Raw genomic sequence first — 21,915 nt, forward strand, 5'->3', positions numbered from 1 at the left:
TTTTTTCATAAATTTTTTTCAGAAAAATTTGAATTTAATTTAATTTATTTAATATAATTTAATTTAATTTAGTTCAGCAAGTCTTAGAGTGGAAATTTTGTTTTCAAATGCGCCCAGTTTGATGGTATTTTCGGTATTTAGAAATAATTTAAAATCGTCTTAGATAGGGAAAGTGTTGCACAAAAACCTGACACAAAATATGAACTTTGATTTTGTTAATAATTGTACTAATATAATAGTTAAGGCTACTTTATAAATTCAAATATTTTTTTTAAGATTTTAAAATAAAAAGTTAATAATTTTTCGTAAAATTAAAAACTTCTTATTACAAAAATTGTAAAATTTAAAAGTTACATTTGTCTACAATAATTATTTCAGGTTGCAAAATGATATAGCGGACGCCTTGGCCGAATGGGTTGGTGCGTGAGTACGTAGGTTCGAGTCTCCCTCCATGAAACTTCAAAATTGTAAAAAATAATTTGTCTAATAGCGGCCGCCCCTCGGCAGGCAATGGCAAATCTCCCAGTGTATTTCTAGCATGAAAAAGCTCCTCATAAAAATATCAGCCGTTCGGAGTCGGCATAAAATTGTAGGCCCCTCTATTTGTAGAGCAACATCAAGACGCACACCACAAATAGGGGAGGAGCTCGGCCAAACACTCAAAAGCGTGTAAGCGCCAATTATAAATGGATCGCAGACTCAGAAATGTTGACATCATTCTTTTTCTGCGCAATTTTGGTTATTATGTTTTTTTCTAAAAGTTGCAGCATTTTATTTTGTTTTAATTAAATTATATTTGTAATAATTATAGTAATTATTATTATTTTTTTTTTTCAATCAATATATTTATTTATTTTTTCAATTTTTGTTGCATTCACAGATTTCGAGGGTTTAATATTTGCTTTAAACAGAAAATTTGAAAGTTTCAATCATTTTTTGAGACCAGAAAAAGTTTTATACAATTTATTTTCTGGAAATTTTTTATTTTTGTTTTTGAGATAAAAGCTACATAAATTTATTCTAATAGAAATAAAATAATTAATTTTTTTTTGGATATTTTATTTCAAACAGGAAAGCAAAATTTTAGCTCAAAAATAATTTGGTTATTCATTTTCTGCAAATTTTTAAACGTCTTTTTGGAATAATAGCTACACAAATTTTATTTTGTTTTCATTAAATAAAAAATAAATTAAAATAAAAATGACCAAATTTGATAGGTTTTGAATATTATTAAAAAAAGTTAAGTTTTCAATAAAATTTCAAGCTAGAACATTTTTTAATAGTACCTTTTTTTTTTAGTCTATTAGAAAATAGAAAATAGTCTAATCACAAAATTTCCTGGCGAAAAGCGAGGATATTATAAATTACGGTCTTGACAAGGTGAGAGTCAGATCCCGTAAGACAGATGCTGATGCTATCGACCAATTAGCCTCAGGATTGAAGCTAACGATGCTGAGGAAGATCCTATGGAGTTCTCAAGCGACGTCGAGAGCATCGACTTTGAAAGATACTGCTCATCAGGGTCTGAGCTCACAGCTAGACTTAAAAAAATGAGTACGAGTACGACAACTGAGCTTACAGCTGGTTCGAGTACAACATACTCAGAAAGAGAGTTCTTGAGTGAGTCGCAACAAGATGAGAATACAACTAATGCGTCTTCTTCAAATAAATCTGCTCCACAGTAAACTAGCATCACAAGCCCTAATCGATCGCATGGCAGCAGACAACCCTTATTTTGCCCTCATTCAGGAGCCATGGATCAATGGAGGGCGCATCTGCGGATTGAGAACACCGAACTATAAATTATACGCGGCGGATTGTGAAGCTAAAACAAGGTATTGTATAATAGCAAAAACAAAACTAACTACATTTATTATCCACAAATGCAGCAATACAGACACAACAACGATAAGCTGGGAGACAGATGGTAACAGGTACCGGCTATCGTCCTTTTATACGGCACATGAAGGGTCAGTACCGTCGAAGCTGCTAAAAGAGGTGATACTGGGCAGCGAAGCTTGCGGCAACAAATTACTAATGGGAGGCGACGCAAACGCCATCACACTACCGAAGTTCAGAAAAATTCACCTAAGGCTCAAAAAGATTAATATAATTCATTCTCGGAAAATTTTAGATTTTTTTTGATAAAAGCTACACAAATTTGTTTTTAATAGTTAAAAAAATAAATACCAATAAAAAATATGAAATTTCGAAAAAATTTGAATATTGTTTGCTTTTAAAGAAATGCAGTTTTTAATAAACTACCAGGCTAGAAATTATGTTTGGAAGCTTTTTTTGATAAAACTTTATTTATTTTTTATCTAAAAAAAAAAAAAGAAGCTAATTCTCTGTGAAGCAAATAAAATTTTGTTTTAGCAAATTTATTATAGCTTTTAAACAAATTTTTAGTAAAGTTTTTTTTGTATTTTTCAATTATTGGATTATTAAAAGTTAAAAATTAAAATTTTTTTTATAAAAGCTACATAACTGCATTTTAAATAATTTAAAAAATAAATAAAAATAAAATACTTTAAATATTAAAAAAATTTAAAAAAAAGAAATACATTTTTTGATAATAATTTATTTAACTAAAAAATTTAAAAAATAAATTTAAAAGGTTGATTCTTTTAAAAATAAAAAAAAACTGTGTATGCGAAAATAAATTTTTTCACAAAAAAAAAAATCATACGAAAATACATTTCTCACAAAACATACAAAAAATAAGTAAAAAAATTTAAACAGTGAAAGCTTCATTGAAATTTATTGCAATGAACAAAATTTTTTTGTTTTTTGAAACTTGAGTTTTAAAATTTTATGTAAAAACTTCCATTTAAATATGTACAATTTTTTTAATGAAATTTAAAAAAAATTATCTACTCACAGGGTCTCGTAAACTTATTATTAAAAATTGTTTAACAGCTATTTATTGTTTTCGATTTTTACTCTGTATATTCCATTTTTACTATATTTTCAGAGATGTTCGCTCCTTCACCAAAATCACGTCTTAGCTTCTCCGCTAAATATTTATACATTTTGTTTTATATTTTTGTAGCCTTTTCCATCACACGCTGCATAGTTTCGTGGCCACATCACTCATTTTAGTATTTTTCAATATTTTCCTTTGCACATAAATCAATGCAGTCGGCGATATCTTTTTTCGCAGTTTTTCACTGTTTACACACTATTCTTGCCAGACACTCGTGCACTTTCCGGCTTCGCCGCCGCATTTATCGATATTTTGCAGCAATCAAGCAAATCCTTCAGTGGCGCTTGAGGATACACCACTAGATTTCGCACCCAAATTCGCGGAACACTTTCTTTTGTAAACAATTAAATTATTTTACTTGAAATTCTTAGATCTCTGCATTTCCAACTCAATTCCTTTACCAACTGCCGCACCTTTGGCGGTGCAGGTGCAGCGCAAAAAGCCAAGAAAAAAAACGGATATGTGTCAACACTCGCGCTTTAGCTCAATGTTCGCCCGTCAACGTCAATTTTGTACCGCCCGTAAGTGAACCATCACTGACGTTCATCGCACGACTAACTCGCTCGTCGGCTCTGCTTGGCATGCGGCCACGCGCCCAGTTCATGCAGGGCGTGTATGTGTGATTGTGCGCACGGGTGTTAGCTTGCTAACCGTTAGTTTGGTGACTTCCGCTCGCGTGCAGTGCCCGTCAGGCTCTTTCTGTACTCTTCAACATTCTCAAATGAACACTTGAAATGAACACAGGTTGAAGTGAACGTGAGCGGCGCTGACCTTGTAGACGCTGGTGAGTGAAACTGTATGGCGAATGCACTTGCCAGGTCGCAATGAACTTCCGGTGTGTTGTGGGGAATTTGTGCGAGAGCGTTAAAAAGGTGTTGTTTCAATTTGCTCTTTTCAGTCAAATACGTGGTGAAGTTATGTTGAAGGGGAATTCTTTGCGGTGTGGCACTGTAAGCGTTTTCATTTGGGGTGAATATCCTCTGATTTCCCCTTCTGAGGTGAATGAATACGAGCTTAAGAGAGAATAGAGCATAGGTAAGCAGAATTCATTATTTGCAGTTCTTTTATTGTGGCGAATAACTTTTTGTGAGACTCACAGTGAACTGCATATTAACCTTTGCAGCACGAAGTGATTCTGTGATAATTTTTGTGAGGTGTATTGAGAATGATATTAGAAAACCGCTTTCGTTATCAATAATCACATTATTCTTCAGGATACCAGAACTACCTAAGAAATAATTAAATAATTGGCGGGTACATGTTTGTTAGGTGTTTGGCTGAGCTTCTCCTCCTATTTGTCTTAATGGTGTTCTACACATGGAGAGACCCACAGTTTTAAATTGAATCCGTATTTTATGGGGAACTTTTTCATGAAAGAAATAAACTCGGAGGTTGCCATTGCCTGTCGAGCGCATAGAATATTATGAAAATTCAGTGATCTAAGATTCGCCAGGTGTCCAAAAAAAGCGTATGAAAGGACAGCCAGTTATATCTCGCTCCAATGCTTTAAGTTTCCTAAAAGCTGACGGAAATTCAGGAAATACTGAAAATTATTTATTTTCTTTAATGATCATTTGATCTTTCCAGCACAAAGCAGGAATCATCAGTCAATCAAATTAGGCATAAAATCAGTAAGATCAGAAGATTACAAGATTGCGACATCCCCGAGAGTACTTCGGGCTGCAACTTAGAATTGAACAAACTAAAAAGAGGTTGGCCTTGGTTGATTGGTTACAGTGGTGATTCATTCAGAAACCAGCTAGCGCTTCCGCACCACTTTGTTGCCACTTTCTCGCTACAACCTTGTTAAACGGTTAATTACGGTAAATTCGCTCGTTAATAAAAGTGAAATTAAAAAAAGTACTGCAATAAAGTTAACGGAAACTTTCAGTTAGGTTATGCAGGATCCTTGTCTAAGAAAATACACTCGGTGGCTCTATGGCTCCTTGTGATACTTGCATTTGATTTCCATCACCTAACTAGGTAAGTTGCTTAAACCACTTAGATTTTTTTAAGAAGGTCACTCCGGATCCCTCCAGTGACACATTTTGGAAATTTCCCAGGTCTTCAAAGAAATAATTGCCGAGATATTTGGTATGGCTTCTTTGAAGTGCAGGACATTCTCAGGTGAGGTATTGTTCCGACTCAATTTCTGCTTCATCTGCCAAACTCCTGCAGAGGTTATTATGAGGTACACCCATTATACTGCCTAGGGTGCCAAATATTCAATTATTATGTCATCAAAACAGTTAATTCTGCCAAATTCATCGTAAGCTGGTTAGCGGTTCGCAGATGTCGCCACCTTATGTAATGTCTTTTCCGTCATATCGTAGAGTATTTGAAGACTCCAAAATTTTGATCAGTTTTGAGTGCAGTTACACAACTTCCATCTCATCATTGCGGCTTTCGTAGTGAGATTTAGGCAATTAACCTGCCATTAAATTTCGTGAGCGGGCTGCACCTGCTCCTTTATTGTAGTGGCAGCAATCTAATTGCGTTGTACCGAAGGTGAGCCCTAATCGCCTTACCTTACCATAAAAATCATAAGTTTTTAAGTCGGTCCATGAAAATAAATTTTGAGCTGATATTTTGGTGCATTACTTATAATTTTGTATGCAAAAAGTACCTCGTGTCTCACCTTCTACAATTTAAACATTAAATTTTAATTTAAATATTTAGGTCTCAATTCACCTCATCGGAATAGCATTTTCTCTTCCATAACAGTGCCGCAGACAGAGGTTTCTCTTTTCCGCAACCAGTAACAGTTCTGCAACATTCTGTTCTACTGTCCTCTACTAGAATGCTAAACATTGAATATATGTATGTGAAAAATAATAGTAAAAATTTCTTAGTAATAAAAAATAGTAAAAAATAGTAGTGTCTTTTCATCTGAATGCCTTTAGTTGTAAATTTTGAATGCCCTTTAGTTACAAGAAAACCGACTTCAGAAGGACTTTTATTGGTTCAGCTATCCTATCAATTAAAAAAAAAAACAGACAAAGCGAGGACATGAGAAACAGGATCTGATTAACAACCTCTTGCTTCTCCGTGTACATTTGGCAGTTTGGTGAACTGTCATGGTCAAGCCTATGGAGGTATTTTCTAAATACCCAGTACCTTGAAAGAAGTTGAGTTAGGTAGCAGTTTGTACTTCCATGGTTTCCATCTAATCAAGCCATAAGGAAGGGTATTAACTCATACGCCTATCTACCTTTGGAAGATCGTTCCATCTGTCTTGGAAGAGAGCAATCGAACGGCACCTTTCTTCTGCTGCAATAACTTTACGCCGTGCTCTAAGCCGATATATAGCTGCTAGTTTTCTATTTATGCTAAATGCATCAGCCCAGATCGGTAAGGCGTACAAGAGAATCGAGCGAACTACTCTACTGTGTAAGATTACTTTGCTATGCTGAGACCACTTTTGTTTCACATTATTCATGCCATATAGGACTACACGCTCGATGCATTTCTCTCAGCGTGTTCGAGGTGCGCTTTGAAGTGTAAACGACTATCTATCATCACCCCAAGTTATTTGATAGCGCATATTAAATTAGTCTCTCCCAACATTTATCTTCAGAGATTCTATTGCTTTCCTGCTGCTTATTAGGACTACCTCAGCTTGGAGCTCAGCTAATTTCAGCTTTATAGACGTCAACTAAGCCTTGATCCTACTGATAGATTCGCTGGTGATACCCCCGATTTCTTCGATGTACTTTGCCACCATTAACATCACGATATCATCCGCGAATCCAATGACCTTTGATTCTAGGAGGCGTATCCAGTCTTAGGACCTCATCGTACATTAGGCTCCACAGTAGTGGTAATAGCACTGAACCTTGGGCTACCCCTCTGGTACGTTGCACTTCTCAATGCCTTTGTCGTTTCTCCCAGTTTTATGCGACTTATTTTGCCAAGAAGAATGATGTTGCCGGAAATGTTGATACTGATGATCCATCTAGATTACCCGATTTAACGTCACCAGACTTTTATTAGAGGTTTTATAAAGGTTCATGGCATATCCCAAGGAGCCAATTATTGTTACTCAGCTGAAAGCCAACACACGATGTGAGTCTCTTAATTATTGAATATTTACTGCCATTGCGAAAGGACCCAAATGCTTTGTTCGATTGCATGTGTTTTATTTATGTAGGCGTATATGTTTCTATTTTATATTTCGAACTTTTAACCAGAGCTATTCGTAATACTCGAAGCGATACGCTATGCTGGAAGGAAGTATATTAGAAACTTGACTATAAATAAAAGCAACATCGACCACGTTAGCCAGATTATACAGGAGAGTTTCAGGAGTTTCAAAGAGTTCCATTAAAATATTAGCTCTTGGAACTATCATTGAAAGCTTTAAATCCCCTTCTCTCAGTACTGAGTTGGCAGAAGCTTGTAGAGCAGCTCAGTTAATGATGCCCCAAATTCTGAAGTTAGTTCTGCCTTCTCCAAACTGGATAAAGAGGCAAAGCAAATGGGTCTGGTGGTGAACGAGGACAAAACGAAGTACCTCCTGTCTTCAAACAAACAGTCGGCGAACCAGCGTTGCCAACCCGTAGCGCTCGGATCATGGTATGGAGAGGGGGAAATGATGGTATTTCAGGGAAAATAATGGTATCCACCGATAAAACAGGGTGCCTCAGGGAAATTCAAATTTTTTATATGATAAACTTCTCAACAACATACATTTTTCTCAATGACATTAATAGTTATTCAATAACTATAGAATCCGATTCAGACATCTTCGAAAATAGAATTATCTCCGCCATCCTCTTCCCCGCTGTCAACCGCTGTACTTCTAGTTTCCTTCGGCTTATCATAAAGAGAGTATTTGGTCATTCTTGATATCATCTCTTTGGAAGGTTTGAATACAGCACAGCCTCCGTTAGCCTGAACGTGTTGGCTGGCTAATAAAGTGCCTCGAACGGTGGGTACGATGAGTCGATTCCTCAATTTAGTCTTGATGAGGTTGACCTTGGAGAAAACTCTTTCACTGTCGGCGTTGGAATGAGGAAGCGATAGGATACTCAAGACGCATCGACTCAAATTCTGGAACAAGTACACACCTCCCTCGTTCTGTATAGATAATAATGTTGCCTAAAATACATCTGTGTCCAGTGCTTTGATCTCTTGGCCAAGGGGGTAAGAGCACAACCGACGTCACTGGTCATCCACGTCTTGATAATTCTCTTGTTCACAAACTCTGGGGAGCGTGACTAGGAGTGGAATGAGCGCAGGCGTTTTCTCTCGTTCAATGCTGGATAAGGCGTTTTTAGGCTTGAAAATTCTCAGATTTTCCAAAAAACTATTTGTAAAATCATACCTCTTCTTGATCTGAACACAGGCACAAATCAAAAAGGCTTGACATTTCTCACGAAAATGTGTCAGTAAATCCAATCGCTCCTGGACTTGTCTGCTCTGCTGTCCTAGCAACACCTGTACCCCCAAGTACATTTCTGCCATTGGCAGATAGTGAACTTTATCTTCTGGGTCTACTTCTGACAATGGACGTGAATTGACATAGTTTCTCTTCATGAAGCTATACAGGAGAGTTTTGTATAAGTCAATTATTACTTCATGCAGATCGGTGATCACAACTTTAGCAGATTGGAAATACTTGTTGACTCCAGTAAATTTAGGAAGGACCCACTGAAGGAAGAAGAAGAACAGTTTGTTGAAGGGATCATTCAAACACTCATAAATGGACTGTGCCATTTTCAGCTTGATTGTCAGCCATTGGTCAGTGAAATACAGCAACAGAGCAGGCCACTGTTCGAGAATTCTGTTAACCACCGTTGCCAATGATAACCACCGTGTCTGGGAAGGATGCAAAAGCTTGTGAACCTCAACATTCGAAAACATCTGGAACTCAACATATTCACTTTGACGTTTGGAACTGCTGTTAAAAAAATTGTGAATATTGCGAGCAAAGTCCTCACACGTACATGGTAATTGTTCACATGCTTCGCTTGCACAAAGATGCAATGAGTGGCAGATGCATTTCATGATAGTGATATGTGGTAAATCTCGCTTCAAACGACTAGCGACAGAGTTATGCACACCCATCATAACACTGCAACCATCAGACCCAAAACCAACGATATTCGCCATTGGGATCCCCCTCTCTTTGAAACTTGCAATGATATTATTGTATAAGTGTTCAGCTGTTGCACTCGTCACTTTTCCAGGCTGCAATACTTGTACTAAGTCCCAAAATTTCGACACAATTTTACCTTCTTCTTCATCGAAATATCTCGCCAGCAAACAACTTGTCTTAGTTGCTGAAATGTCCATTGATTCGTCCGTTAACACACTAAATTTAGTTATTTTCAACTTCTCCGCTAGCCTGCATTTCTCAGTCTCACCAATAACATTTTTGACAATGGCAGTTCCTTTAGTGCGTTTGAGAACAATTTTGTGGGCAATTTTGGAGCCAGATAAAGATGATTTCAGCAAGTCTGATAAGTGGTCTAATGCTGCGTAGGGAATATTGTGCTCGGCACAGAATGCAGCTATCCTAATTTCTGCGCTTTTTGCTGCAATGCTCAAAGGTTCTTCTATGCCAGCGGTTTTTCTTTTTCTCTGTGTTTCTCTGTTTGTCCATGTGCCCTTAATACTGATATGTCAGCTGTATACTCATGACAACAGAGTTTACACCTGGCTTTACACAGATTACCAGGTACACGTTGTAACCAAAACTTAAATTCCTCTTTCTCCAGCCAATCATCCCGGAACCTTTGCACGATTTTAGTCTTCTTTTTCTCGACTCTCGATTTTTTTTTGGGAGGAGTACGATGAGTATCCTCTTCGTCTTCCATGGCATCTACAGTGATTTTTTCAGTGAGTCTAGAAAGGTTATTGTCATTCATCGATATTTACCTGAGTTATGACCTGCAAAATACTCTACTCGTACTCTGAATCCTTCAATTTATATGCATAAAATTCCTGTGAGATTGTGTAGAAACTTCAAACGGAGCGCCGGCGTGTATCAGAAACGAGTAATTGAAGTTACACCATGAGTGTATATGAGTTTTGTGGTAGACGAACAAAGTAGAATCATCTTTATCGGAAGGAATTCTGTGATTGGTAGAATTCTCGTCGCGTTGCCCGTGATTCGTTGAAATTTTCAATTGGACGGATGTGATTTTATCGACCGGAGGTTCTAGTGAATTTTTGTGGCGCTCTCGGAATGTGATTAGTATCTAGCTTTCCATTCTTACACCTCTACTTTCATGGACAGAATATAGCTAACAACAATTCAAAATAGAATAGAATAAACCGATTGACCACTTCAATTGTAGCTGCGAACGAACGGTATACAAATGATTCAGTCACGGACTGAAGCCGTGTCATCGATAAAATCGTCCAAAAACTAAGATAAAAATTTTAAATAAACGCATCGAAAAAAAATTTTTTCCCAAATCATTCATTCCGTTTCTCCTGAGGAAGAAATGTTATACCATGATACCATGATAGACATCATGGTATATGGTATGGGACTCAGTTTTATGGTATAGATACCATTAAAATGGTATGGTTGGCAACGCTGCGGCGAACTCGCGTATCGTCACTGTTGACACTTATAATTTTGAGGCTGTAAAAGAGTTCGTTTATTTAGGAACCAGCATTAACATCGATAACAATGTCAGCCTTGAAATCCAACGTAGAATCTCTCTTGCCAACAAGGGCTACTTTGGACTAAGTAGGCAACTGAGCAGTGAAGTACTCTCTCGAAGAACAAAACTAGCACTCTACAAGGCTCTCATCATACCCGTCCTAATGTATGGCGCAGAAGCTTGGACGATGACAACATCCGATGAACTGACGCTTGGAGTGTTTGAGAGAAAGATTCTGCGTAAGATTTTTGGACCTTTGCACATTGGCAACGGCGAATATCGCAGACGATGGAACGATGAGCTGCATGAGCTTCATAGACATAGCGCAGCGAATAAACGCTACAAATGCTCCGGCTTTGAAAGTATTCGATGCGGTACCAGCTGGTGGTAGCAGAGGAAGAGAAACTGGAAGCTTGAAAACCCCTTCTCTCAGTACTGAGTTGGGAGAAGCTTGTAGAACAGCTCAGTTAATGATGCCCCAAATTATGAATATCAAACCATTATCTGTTTCATTGAACAGATGGACTTTTAGATTTCTAGAAAACTTTTTACTCGTGACTTGTTCTTGTGTAATTTTGGATTGCTTAACCCTTAAATCCGTGATTTTGTTTTTGTAAATACATATACAGCCGCGGTCGCCGTAGCCGAATAGGTTGGTGCGTGACTACCATTCGAATGCAAAGATTACAATCTCGGTGAAAGACCAAAATGAAAAAAAGTTTTCTCTAATATCGGTCGCTCCTCGGCAGGCAATGACAGACCTCCGAGTGTATTTGCGCCTTTAAAAAGCTCCTCATAAAAGATATCTGCCATTCGGAGTGGGCTTAAAACTGTAGGTTCCTTCATTTGTGAGACAAAAAATCAAGAAGCACACCACAAATGTATATTTAAAGCCTTGGTATTAGGTATTCCTTTAATGACGGAATTTTTCGTTTTAAAGAGTGAAGTACAGGATCCAGCACTCGATGTAACTAATTAAAAAGGTATATAATTAGTTTGGAAAATTACTTTTATTCAATTGAAAGCAAAAATAATAGCTTTTTTCAGCACCTCGAGGCTGGTAAATCTTTTAGTTCGGATCTTGCTTTCCAAAGAATAATCCATCAGATTCGCATCTGGTGAATTTGAGAGCCATTGCGTGAACGTTATGAAGTTCGGAACGTTGTGTTTTAACCATTCTCGATACACTCGAGCTTTGTGAGACGGTGCCGAGTTCTGTTGGAAAGTCCATGGTCTGCCACCAAAATGTTTGTCTGCCCACGGTTTCAAAGCAACCTCCAGAATACTTTCCCGATAATATTTCACATTTACCCTGACGCCAGACTCGTGGGAAACCTGCCATCTGGTGGCCAATCGATGACTCAAATTCTTCGGTCGGCCAAATAAACCCTATCGTTTTGGGAGTTTACGAATTGCTCAGTTTAAAAAATTGTCTCGTCAGAAAACACAAAGTTCGGAAATTTACCGCTTTCGGGCAAGCGAAGCAACTCCTTCGCTCTCTCAAGTCAGACTTGTTGCACCATAGCCGTGTGAGATCATGCGCCTTTTGGATTTTGTAAGGCTTGACCTTGAGATCATTTTTTGGTAAGCGGCGGATGCTACGGTCTACGGTATTTTCAGTTCCTTCGCCATTTGATTGGCCCTTCAATAGGGATTACACTCAAATTCTTCACGTTTTGAATCATTTCACGTGTCGTTCCAGTCTTTTGATGACCACCTCCATGACGTTTTGTGATGCTACTAGTATCATTGTAGAAAAAACTTCACTTACTTTAAGGTGCTCGAGCTCACGAACAATCGCTGGTTGTCGCCTGTGGGAGAGGAAACCAAATCGTTTTATAAGATTTATGTTATTTCCTCGAAATTAGACTAGGGTAAGAAACTATGGTTATTGGTATTTTTAAATGGTGTAAGCTTAAACCTCAATCGAAGTTCTATTTATTAGACCACAGAACATTCGACCAATCTTCCTCGGTAAAATGTTGGTATAGGAGAGCCCATTTTAAAAGCTTTTTTCTTTTTTTATCTGAAAGTCGCGGTTTTTTCGGGCTTTGCAGCCTTTTAAATCTGATTCCAGAATCCTGTTTCCAGCTGTTCGAGCACTAGCGGATTTTCCTATTTCTTCCAACAGGGCTGAAGAGGATTTTTTACGGTACTTGAATGAGTTCCGCATAAGTTTTCGTTCTTCGCGTATACTAGTGAGGGTTGTTCCTCCACTTATTGGTTTATTATAGTGGGATTTTGTCTCAAATCGCTTAATAGCACATTCGACATAAGCGTACCGAAATAAATAAAGTCATTCCACCATTTTTGGGGTTTTATTTTGGCGAATAGTTGTAAGGACCTTACAAAATAGTGATAAATACCTCAAAATATCAGCTTGGCTTTGAAATTATCATTTCGTTTTAAATTTTGTCTAGAGAAACAATAAAATTATTTTCTTCACGACCTTCCCTGCAAAACTATAGTTTCATCACCACTTTCGAGAATTGAGATGTAACACTTATCACTTTTTATTGTTGCTAGCATTCACTTTGCGAAAACAACAACAGAAAATAGGCTAAGTGTTATCCTGAAATATATTTTCCAAATACTTCAACTTTATAATACAGGCTGAACCATATGAACCTACTTATTCAAAACACCATAACTTTTTTGTGTGAAATTAGTTTTTATTGATTTCAAAGACAAAATTGTTCAAAAATGATTACAATTTTAACATATGTTCACTTTAGCTCGATATGACCACCTTTTGCTTTGACTATAGCCTTCAAACGGTCAAAAAGTGAGTTGCATGCTGGTCGCATAACAAGTCACATTCACTTTGACTCGACAGGCTCGATAAAAACGATTGGAGAGCATCCATCAGCGGCCACTGCGGCCCAATCCATTACTTGCGATGGGAAATTGCTTCGAGTGGCTTTACGTAGGCTCAAATTCTCGTATGAGCGTTCGGTCAAGTAAACACGATCGTTTTGAGTGTTTATGAACTGCTCAATTGGGAATTTTTTTTCATCAGAAAACACAATGTTAGGAAATTCACCACGTTCGTGTAAGCGCAACAACTCCTTTGCTCTTTCGCACCGAACTTTTTTTGCTGGGGTGAAAGATCGTGTGCTTTCGGCCGCCGTAGCCGAATGGGTTGGTGCGTGATTACCATTCGGAATTCACAGAGAGGTCGTTGGTTCGAATCTCGGTGAAAGCAAAATTAATAAAAACATTTTTCTAATAGCGGTCGCCCCTCGGCAGGCAATGGCAAACCTCCGAGTGTATTCCTGCCATAAAAAAGCTCCTCATAAAAATATCTGCCGTTCGGAATCGGCTTGAAACTGTAGGTCCCTCCATTTGTGGAACAACATCAAAACGCACACCACAAATAGGAGGAGGAGCTCGGCCAAACACCTAACAGAAGTGTACGCGCCAATTATTTATTTATTTTTATTTATTTTTTTTTTAGAACTTGTAAGCCTTGACCTTGAGCTCATTTTTCAATATGCGTCGAATGCTGTCTTGCGATATTTTCAGTTCTTTGGCCATTTTTCTTCCACTTCGACGTGGTTTTCGTTCAAGTCGAGCCTTCACTTTCCGAACCATTTATGGCGTTTTTGCGATTTTTTTGGTCCACCTCCATAGCGTTTTGCAATGCTACCAGTATCATTGTAACGTTTTATAGTGCGATACACAAACATTTTGTTCACTTTGAGGTGACTAAGCTCAAGAACAATGGCTGGTTGTGATTTTGCAGCTAAATATAACGCAATCACACTACTACGTTTGAATTCCATCACAGAAAAAAAAGTTCAACAGAACTGAGACGTAAATGCTTTTGATGGCTTATAAACAATATATTGAACTGTCATTAGAACAATTTTGACGTTGATGTCATGAGCTGTTTTACAGATACAAGCAGTTTGAAATTGATAACACTTCATTTCGTTCACCCTGTATATTCAGACTGAGTAGAACAACACCGAATTATGGTCCTATGCTTCGTCGTCTACTAAAAGGAATAAATATTTGATTGTGGCAGCGAGTTTTCATTTCGTTTCATATAAGCCACAAAGCTTATTTAAGGGTTAAGTATCAGAAAATGGTTGATAGACAAGTCAACTTGAGAACTGAAGTTATGCCTGCGCAGATAAGGAAAATGAAGCATGAGAAAGGTGTGCTGGTAAAGGGACTGCCAAGCTCCTTGCCATTGCCAAATTCAAGTAAACTCCAAAGAAAGCTTCACTGTTTTTCTCGTGGATGGCACAGAGCGTAAATGGTATTTTAAATATACTCTTGAGGGCTTAAAAGATTATCTAAGATTTTTCTAATTTTTGTATTGCTAATTTTAGATGACAACAAAAATCTTCTGCCATTCAATTGCAGAATAATTTCGTTTTCAAATGCTAAAATTAGAGCATTAACGTAGCTTACGAGAATTTAAATACTAAAGCTTATTCAAGGTTTCCAATATGCCAAGGATACAAATGATATGCAAGTACAATACATATACATATATACGTGAGTGTGTGTGTATGTGTTCGAAAGCAACGCATGCATTAAGACAGAAAATCACGTAGTAACGAACGCAAAAAAAAAAAAAAAAAATTTAATCCACTGAAATCCATAATTAAAAAAAAAGAGCAACCACAAATCATGAAAAAAGGAATAAGAACAAAAGCCGCAGGGTGGCTGCAAAAGAAGAATACGACGTCGAAGTGCGTGACAAACCGACCGAATGGAACGCAAACAAATGCACGAACGAAAACAGGAACTCTAGAATGAATGTGAAAAAAGCAGCTAGGCCATAAGTAAATGCGCGCGAATAAACATGCCAAAGGCAAAGGCAGAGCAAGAGTCAGATTTGGTGTACCATATGTGTGTGTGTGTATAATTGTTAAATGTCAAAGATGTGTTGCCGCCTTTAAGGCGCATTTATGCCGCAAAACCAAACACGCACTGATGACGCTGAGAGAAGAATATCGTGAGGACAAAGCGGTTAAAGCGAAATAAAAAAGGCAAAAGCGGACAAGAAGAAGTGCTAAAGACGACAAGCTGAATGCGCAAGGATAATGACAAAGGATAATAAAGGCGCTATCCTTTGTGTGTGCCGATGTTTGCAAAGGAGTGTTGAAGACAGCATATGGAAAATTTAAATATAGTTGATGATGTTGAAAGGCGGCTGACTCAAGGACAAAGGCTTGCGCAACTTCAAGTAGAGCAATAAAAACAATGGTGTTTGTCATAAGCGGGAAGCAGCTGCTAAATATAATATCGCTTTAATGTCCTACTTAAAATAAATTCAATAAAATGCACGGTAATTAGTAGCAATAAAATCGTAACGCTCTCTTTTTCCAAAAAAATAAAACTCCTACATGCCAAAAGGCACTACTTGGTAAGTCACGCATGACAAGTGACAAGTGACAAGTGACACGCCACATTTAGCGATCAGCAATTATAGCTGGCGCTTGGAAGTTAGCAAAACATAGATTGAGAGGAGGTTCGCATTACGTAATTTTTGTTTTGCAAAATCAGTGAATTGTTATCAAGCTTAAAACATATAATACATGATTGATGACAAGTGACTGGTGAAATGTGACAAATTACAACTTAAAATATGGTATGTAGATTGAGAGTGAAATGGTAGAGTTCTAAAGTCTAATGACTCAACTCAATTAATATAATTTACGCGAAGTGACAGATGACTAGGGACAGACGAAAAATTATAATATACCTGAAAATGAGGAGTGACGACTGATGCTGATGGAGTCGGCGGAACAGAGGTAGCGTAGTTTTTGGTATTACGAATATTTGTACCTGACAAAATAGTGAAGGGTCAGACCCACATGTAAAACAAATTACATATGTATGGTGACCGACGACAAATGACAGATGACAAATGACAACTTAAAAACTAAATCTAAAGGCCGTCTTAAGGATGACAAAAGCTGAACTGAGAAACAGCAAAGCAATGCATATATAGGTCTGAAACGCATGCTGAGGGATGACAGCTAGTGACAGCTTATAAATTACATTAAAAGCAGTAACTTATAATAAATATTGCTGAAATACCGTAATTCAGCTTAAAAAAACACTTGAATTAAAAAAGATTTACCTTGCAACACATAAGATAAGCGCGATGGCAGATGACTAGTGACAGATTAAAAGTTGCAACTGAAAATAGCTTGTCAGGAATGAAAAATGTTCAGGTAAAAACATAGTCAAAATTAGGCTTCAGAAAAATGGGGTACGTGAAGGCAAAGGACTGGTATTTGTTGAAGATGTGTAATAAATTTAGTGACTGACAACTGACAGCTGACAACTTATGTGTACTGAGAGAAAACCTCCAATACGCTAAGGCATATCGATAATCGCTTTTGTAAAAGTCTTATTGCTAGTACTAAAAATAGTGCAAATGGCACAAAACATATTAAATAAGATGACTCTGACAAATGATGCATGACTCCTGACAGATAACTTTAAATGTTGTGACAAGAGATTAGATCGAAAAATCTCATTCAAATGAGTTGAAATGAAAAATAATAGCCTACCTGCATGACAAGTGATAAATGACAGACGACATATTGTCAACATAACACGTATGTAAATTAAAGGAATATATTTAAACAGTGCTATTACTCAATAAATAGAGTATTTGGTGAGTGCATCCTGAAAAAGAAAACAATGGAAGTATAATAGCTATAACTGCATGACAAGTGACAGATGTCAAATAGCGTAGTACTTTTGAGAGAGTATTATTAACATGTAAAGTAAATAAGAATCATTAGTTCACAAAATATAATATTTTGTTTTGGCGTATATTAACTTGAGATGAAAAACGATAGAAAAAAAGTGCGTACAGCGTAGTACTCATAACAGATGTGAAACTTTCAAGGCAGACAAAGAAAGAGGGACAGACCCGAGAGAGAGAGAGAGAGAAAGAATATATATCTAAATGAATTCACAACATTTGCAGATAATACAAATAGACAAAATTTACAAATATAAAATAATGGATTAAGATAAATCAACACGTATTTTATGTTGTATTTCAATTTATAGCTTATGTATTCGACGGCAAATTACATATGTATGTATGTACATTTATATATGAAAAACAATAATGCACAAGCGCACAAAAACATCATCTTCCCTTCATATGTACATATGTACGTATGCCCAAATAACCTTGACTTATTCATTTACATGTCACAGCACATCACATTCCTACAAGAAATCAGATACACATACGCACTAGTGAACGAGTTTTTCCTAACAAGTGCTAAAACAATTCTGCTCTAAAGCCTATGTAGGTGTGTATGTATATATACCCATTTTAAGTTCTAGCATGCATACATACACACATACCTACTTGTCTTCTAAACTTCCTCCAAAATAATTGTATTCATATGTAACTACATCTATGCACGTTCAAATAAACATGCATATATGCGCGAGCACAACGCTTCTTTCTTGCTTCTGTGTACTTTTCTCTTCCACCAGTCGATACTCCGAATATTGCACTTACAAAAACAAAATACCTTGATTGACGCAAAAGCAGCAGCAAGCGCAACACGAAGGCTGCTTTGGCACCACGTACTCCAAAATGTTCTAGAACACATCAGAAACACAGCGCATTCACTTCATGCCTCAATATGCGTATGTCGTCCAAGCCGAAAATCTAAGCCTAGCGACTACAAAAAAAACAAAAAAAAAAAATACATTCGTAGACGCAGTCGCAGCGGCAGCAAAAAAAGGGAGACGTGAATAGCCTAAAGTGTATCTAAGATATATATAAGGTATAGCTCTCTCTTTCATTTTCCTCTACGTTATATCTTTTTTCTCTCTCGCGGAACGAAAATGCCCAAAACGTTGCATGGCCTTGAAATTTTACTCTCCATACTCGCTCGTCCATTGACGCCTAAGAAGTGTCACTTCAAAAAGCTCTAGTCGCATGCGAGGTGATAGATGACAATTGACGTATTCTGAAAATTAACAGAAAAAATTGTCTGTAGCTACATGACAAGTGACGGATGACATATTACTCTTGAGAGAATTTTTAATAAGCGCAGCAAATGAATTTAGTTAGAAAAGGCAATTCTCAATCACAAAGTATGTTATTGTGTTAAGTTTCAAAGGAGCAAAAAAAAAAAAATTACAGTCATTTTTTTTGTCATGAAAGGAGATAACAGAATATGCAACATATTACTTTATTTAATGGAGAGGCAAGCACTCGCGACCAAGAAATCAAAATAGTAGAAAAGAAGCCGCTCTAACTGTATGACAAGTGACGGATGACACATGACACACATGACATCCTTCGATAGATGATGATCAACACGATTAGTGAACTAATTGGCTTAATCAAAGCAGCTATTCGAAAAATATGGCGAAATATTATATTATGCTTACTAGTGAAAACCCGCCCGTTCCGCTGGTCGTCTTTAAAAAAATCTAGATTAATTAATTAAATTAAGCCGAAAAATACTGTGTGTATTTTATAAAAATTCTCGCGCATGAATAGTAATGAAAGAAGTTTTAAATAGTAGTAGCAATTAAAAAACGTTTGATGTGATTTACTTTATTACTTTTTCTATTGTAATACTCTTTGGTATACAATATTCTTCGTTTTTCCATACGTTGTTGAATAAATGAACAATACCGATGGCTTACCAACTCTTCAGCATGAAACATAAAGTTGGCCATGAGAAAAACATGGGTATTCTAAATCAATACCCAAATTGATAAAGTTTGGCCTTGTGACTTATTAATAGTAATCGCGAATGCAAGGCGAACAGGAAATTGAAGACGTTTGAATTCAAACGGCATATCCGATGGTATCATTGGTATTCGCGGTATTAAAACGTCTTCACCAGAGTATTTTACATTCAAAATTGTTGCTTCAATGACGTTATTCATCAATCTTTTAACTGTTAATCGAGTGCCATTACATAGTCGTGGTTGATTTATGTTTCTCAACATAATAATCGGTGCTCCTATTTTCAAGTTCAGATGTCGACTACACTTCGTACCGAATAGTTGTGTTAATTATCGCTGCGTTACTTCTCTCTCAGAGTGTTCTTACTCTCCACGTGCTTAGTGCAATTGACTTTCCTATAATTTTCTAGTTGGGAAGTGCAAAAATACAAAAAAAAAAAGCCTGAAGTGTTGATTTCTAATGGAATATACTATTCCGTTCCCCTCGGGGAACCGATTTGACATACTATCTGATAGTATGTCAATTCCCCCCAAATCGAAACGAAAAAAAACAACCAGTGCAAATAAAGACCTTTACCCATCCCTACCATCGCCAATCACCAAAACTGTTAACCAAAATGATCCCAAATTCATCATTATAAAGTCCTCTGAAGAAAACAACAAAATTTCCAAATATAGTGTGTTCGCTAAAAAGAAAGCCCTTGACGGAATAAGTACAGAGTACAGCTCCGTAAGCATTCTCAAGGACGGTAGTTTATTAGTACTTACAAAATCTAAAAAGGTGGCTGAAAAGTTCATGAAATTTAAAAATTTTGGTGGCTTATGCCCAATATCTGTGTCCCTCCATGAATCTCTTAACACGTGTAAAGGTACCATTTATGACAAAAACCTAGCCGAAACCGATGAAAAAGAAATTATTGAAGGCCTTAAATCGCAAGGAGTCGTAGATGTCTACAAGTTTACCAAAAAAGTGAATGGAAATCCAATGCCAACAGGACGAATGGTTCTTACATTTGACCTTTACAAAGTCCCCCAAGATATCGACGTTGCATGGTACTCCCTAAAAGTAGAAGAACATTTCCCAACACCAATGCGTTGTCGTAATTGTCAGCTTCTCGGTCATACCACTAAAAAATGCAACAACAACACCACCTGTGAGGTCTGCAATCTCCCCCCTCATACCCCTGAACTAAGCCAACGCAAAACGTGCGCCAACTGCTTTGGTCCACACCCCGCTTCAGCTAGAGACTGTCCTAAATACCTTGAGCAAAAACAAATATTGAAAATTAAAACACAAAATAAGTGTAACTTCAACGAAGCCAAGCGGCTATTCAAGCTACAAAACCCGTTTTCTCTCAATGGAAAACAAACGTATGCATCCGCAATAACCGAACCTTCCCCTGTCCTACTAACCAGTACAACCGCCGTAAATTCACCATCTCATCCTATCTCAAAAACAACAACTTCTGACACTTCTCAAAATACAGCAAATAACATAAACACGAATAAGCCACCCGCACTCCCTTTACCCAAGCACTCACTCAACTCAGAAGATAATACCACAACACACTTCGCATCTCTCTCCCCCAACTTTCTTAAAAATAACAAAAGCACTACAGTACAAGAATCATCATCTCTCGTAACACAGTCGAACACAACTAGCTCACTTACTCCAACATCTCACAGCATACCATCACATAACTTGAGCTCGTTTACAATAAACAACTCAGACATGAGTGCTCGGGCACTCACAGTGCATACGCCTCACCTCAGTGCAAACTCTTTTAATAACTCAATCGAAAATCCAATTCATCACACGATTACAAATACTATCAATTCCTCAGAAACGCTCTCTAATTACCAACTGCCAGATGACTACAAGAATTATGTACATTATCAACTCCACTCTACATCAGTCTCTCAGGTTCAAGTTGTTGATATAGAAATAGATCACGACGAGCCTACACTATGAGCTGTTTTCATTTAACAGCTTTTATAGTGAATTATAATTAATATTATACATTATGGTACTTAATATTCTACAATGGAATATTAAAGGATATCACAACAATTACCAAGATTTAGAACTCTTAATAAAAGATCGCAGACCCCACGTTATATGTATCCAGGAAACTCACCTTAAACACAATTACCTTCCACATCCACTAAAACAATACTGAGCGCATTTTCATAATTTCCCTCATATAACTAACGCTAAGCAAGGCTGTGGCATACTAGTGCACAATAGTATCCCACATAAAATCTTAAATATCACCTCTAACATCTCAGCAGTCGCCGTAGAAGTTAATCTTCAATATCCGGTAACCATTGTATCTATATACAATACATTCCACCACTCCAAAAGTTTTCGGTCTCCGACTTGGAGGCAATCACCTCATCAATTGACACACCTGTAGTTCTAGCCGGAGATTACAATAGCTGGAGCCCCCTATGGGGCTCACCTAAAGCCAATCCCAGAGGTATAGTAATAGAAGACTTTATACTGAGTTCAAACCTATGTGTACTTAACAACAATAGCCCAACACACTTCTCTACACACAATACTTTCACACACGTAGACATAACTTTGTCGTCACCCCAATT

General features: G+C 37.2%; 1 protein-coding gene across 1 annotated transcript in view; it reads right to left on the bottom strand.

Moving 5' to 3' along the window:
- Positions 1–8,149: 8,149 nt before the first annotated feature.
- Positions 8,150–21,915, bottom strand: part of LOC128857699 (uncharacterized) — a 50,733-nt gene continuing 36,967 nt past the window's right edge. Inside the window, exon 2 of the mRNA XM_054093444.1 lies at positions 8,150–9,546. Coding sequence (XP_053949419.1) covers positions 8,150–9,546 — 1,397 coding nt within the window. The remainder of the gene's footprint in view (positions 9,547–21,915) is intronic.

The sequence above is a fragment of the Anastrepha ludens genome, chromosome 3, assembly GCF_028408465.1.
Source record: "Anastrepha ludens isolate Willacy chromosome 3, idAnaLude1.1, whole genome shotgun sequence".
Lineage (NCBI taxonomy): Eukaryota > Metazoa > Arthropoda > Insecta > Diptera > Tephritidae > Anastrepha > Anastrepha ludens.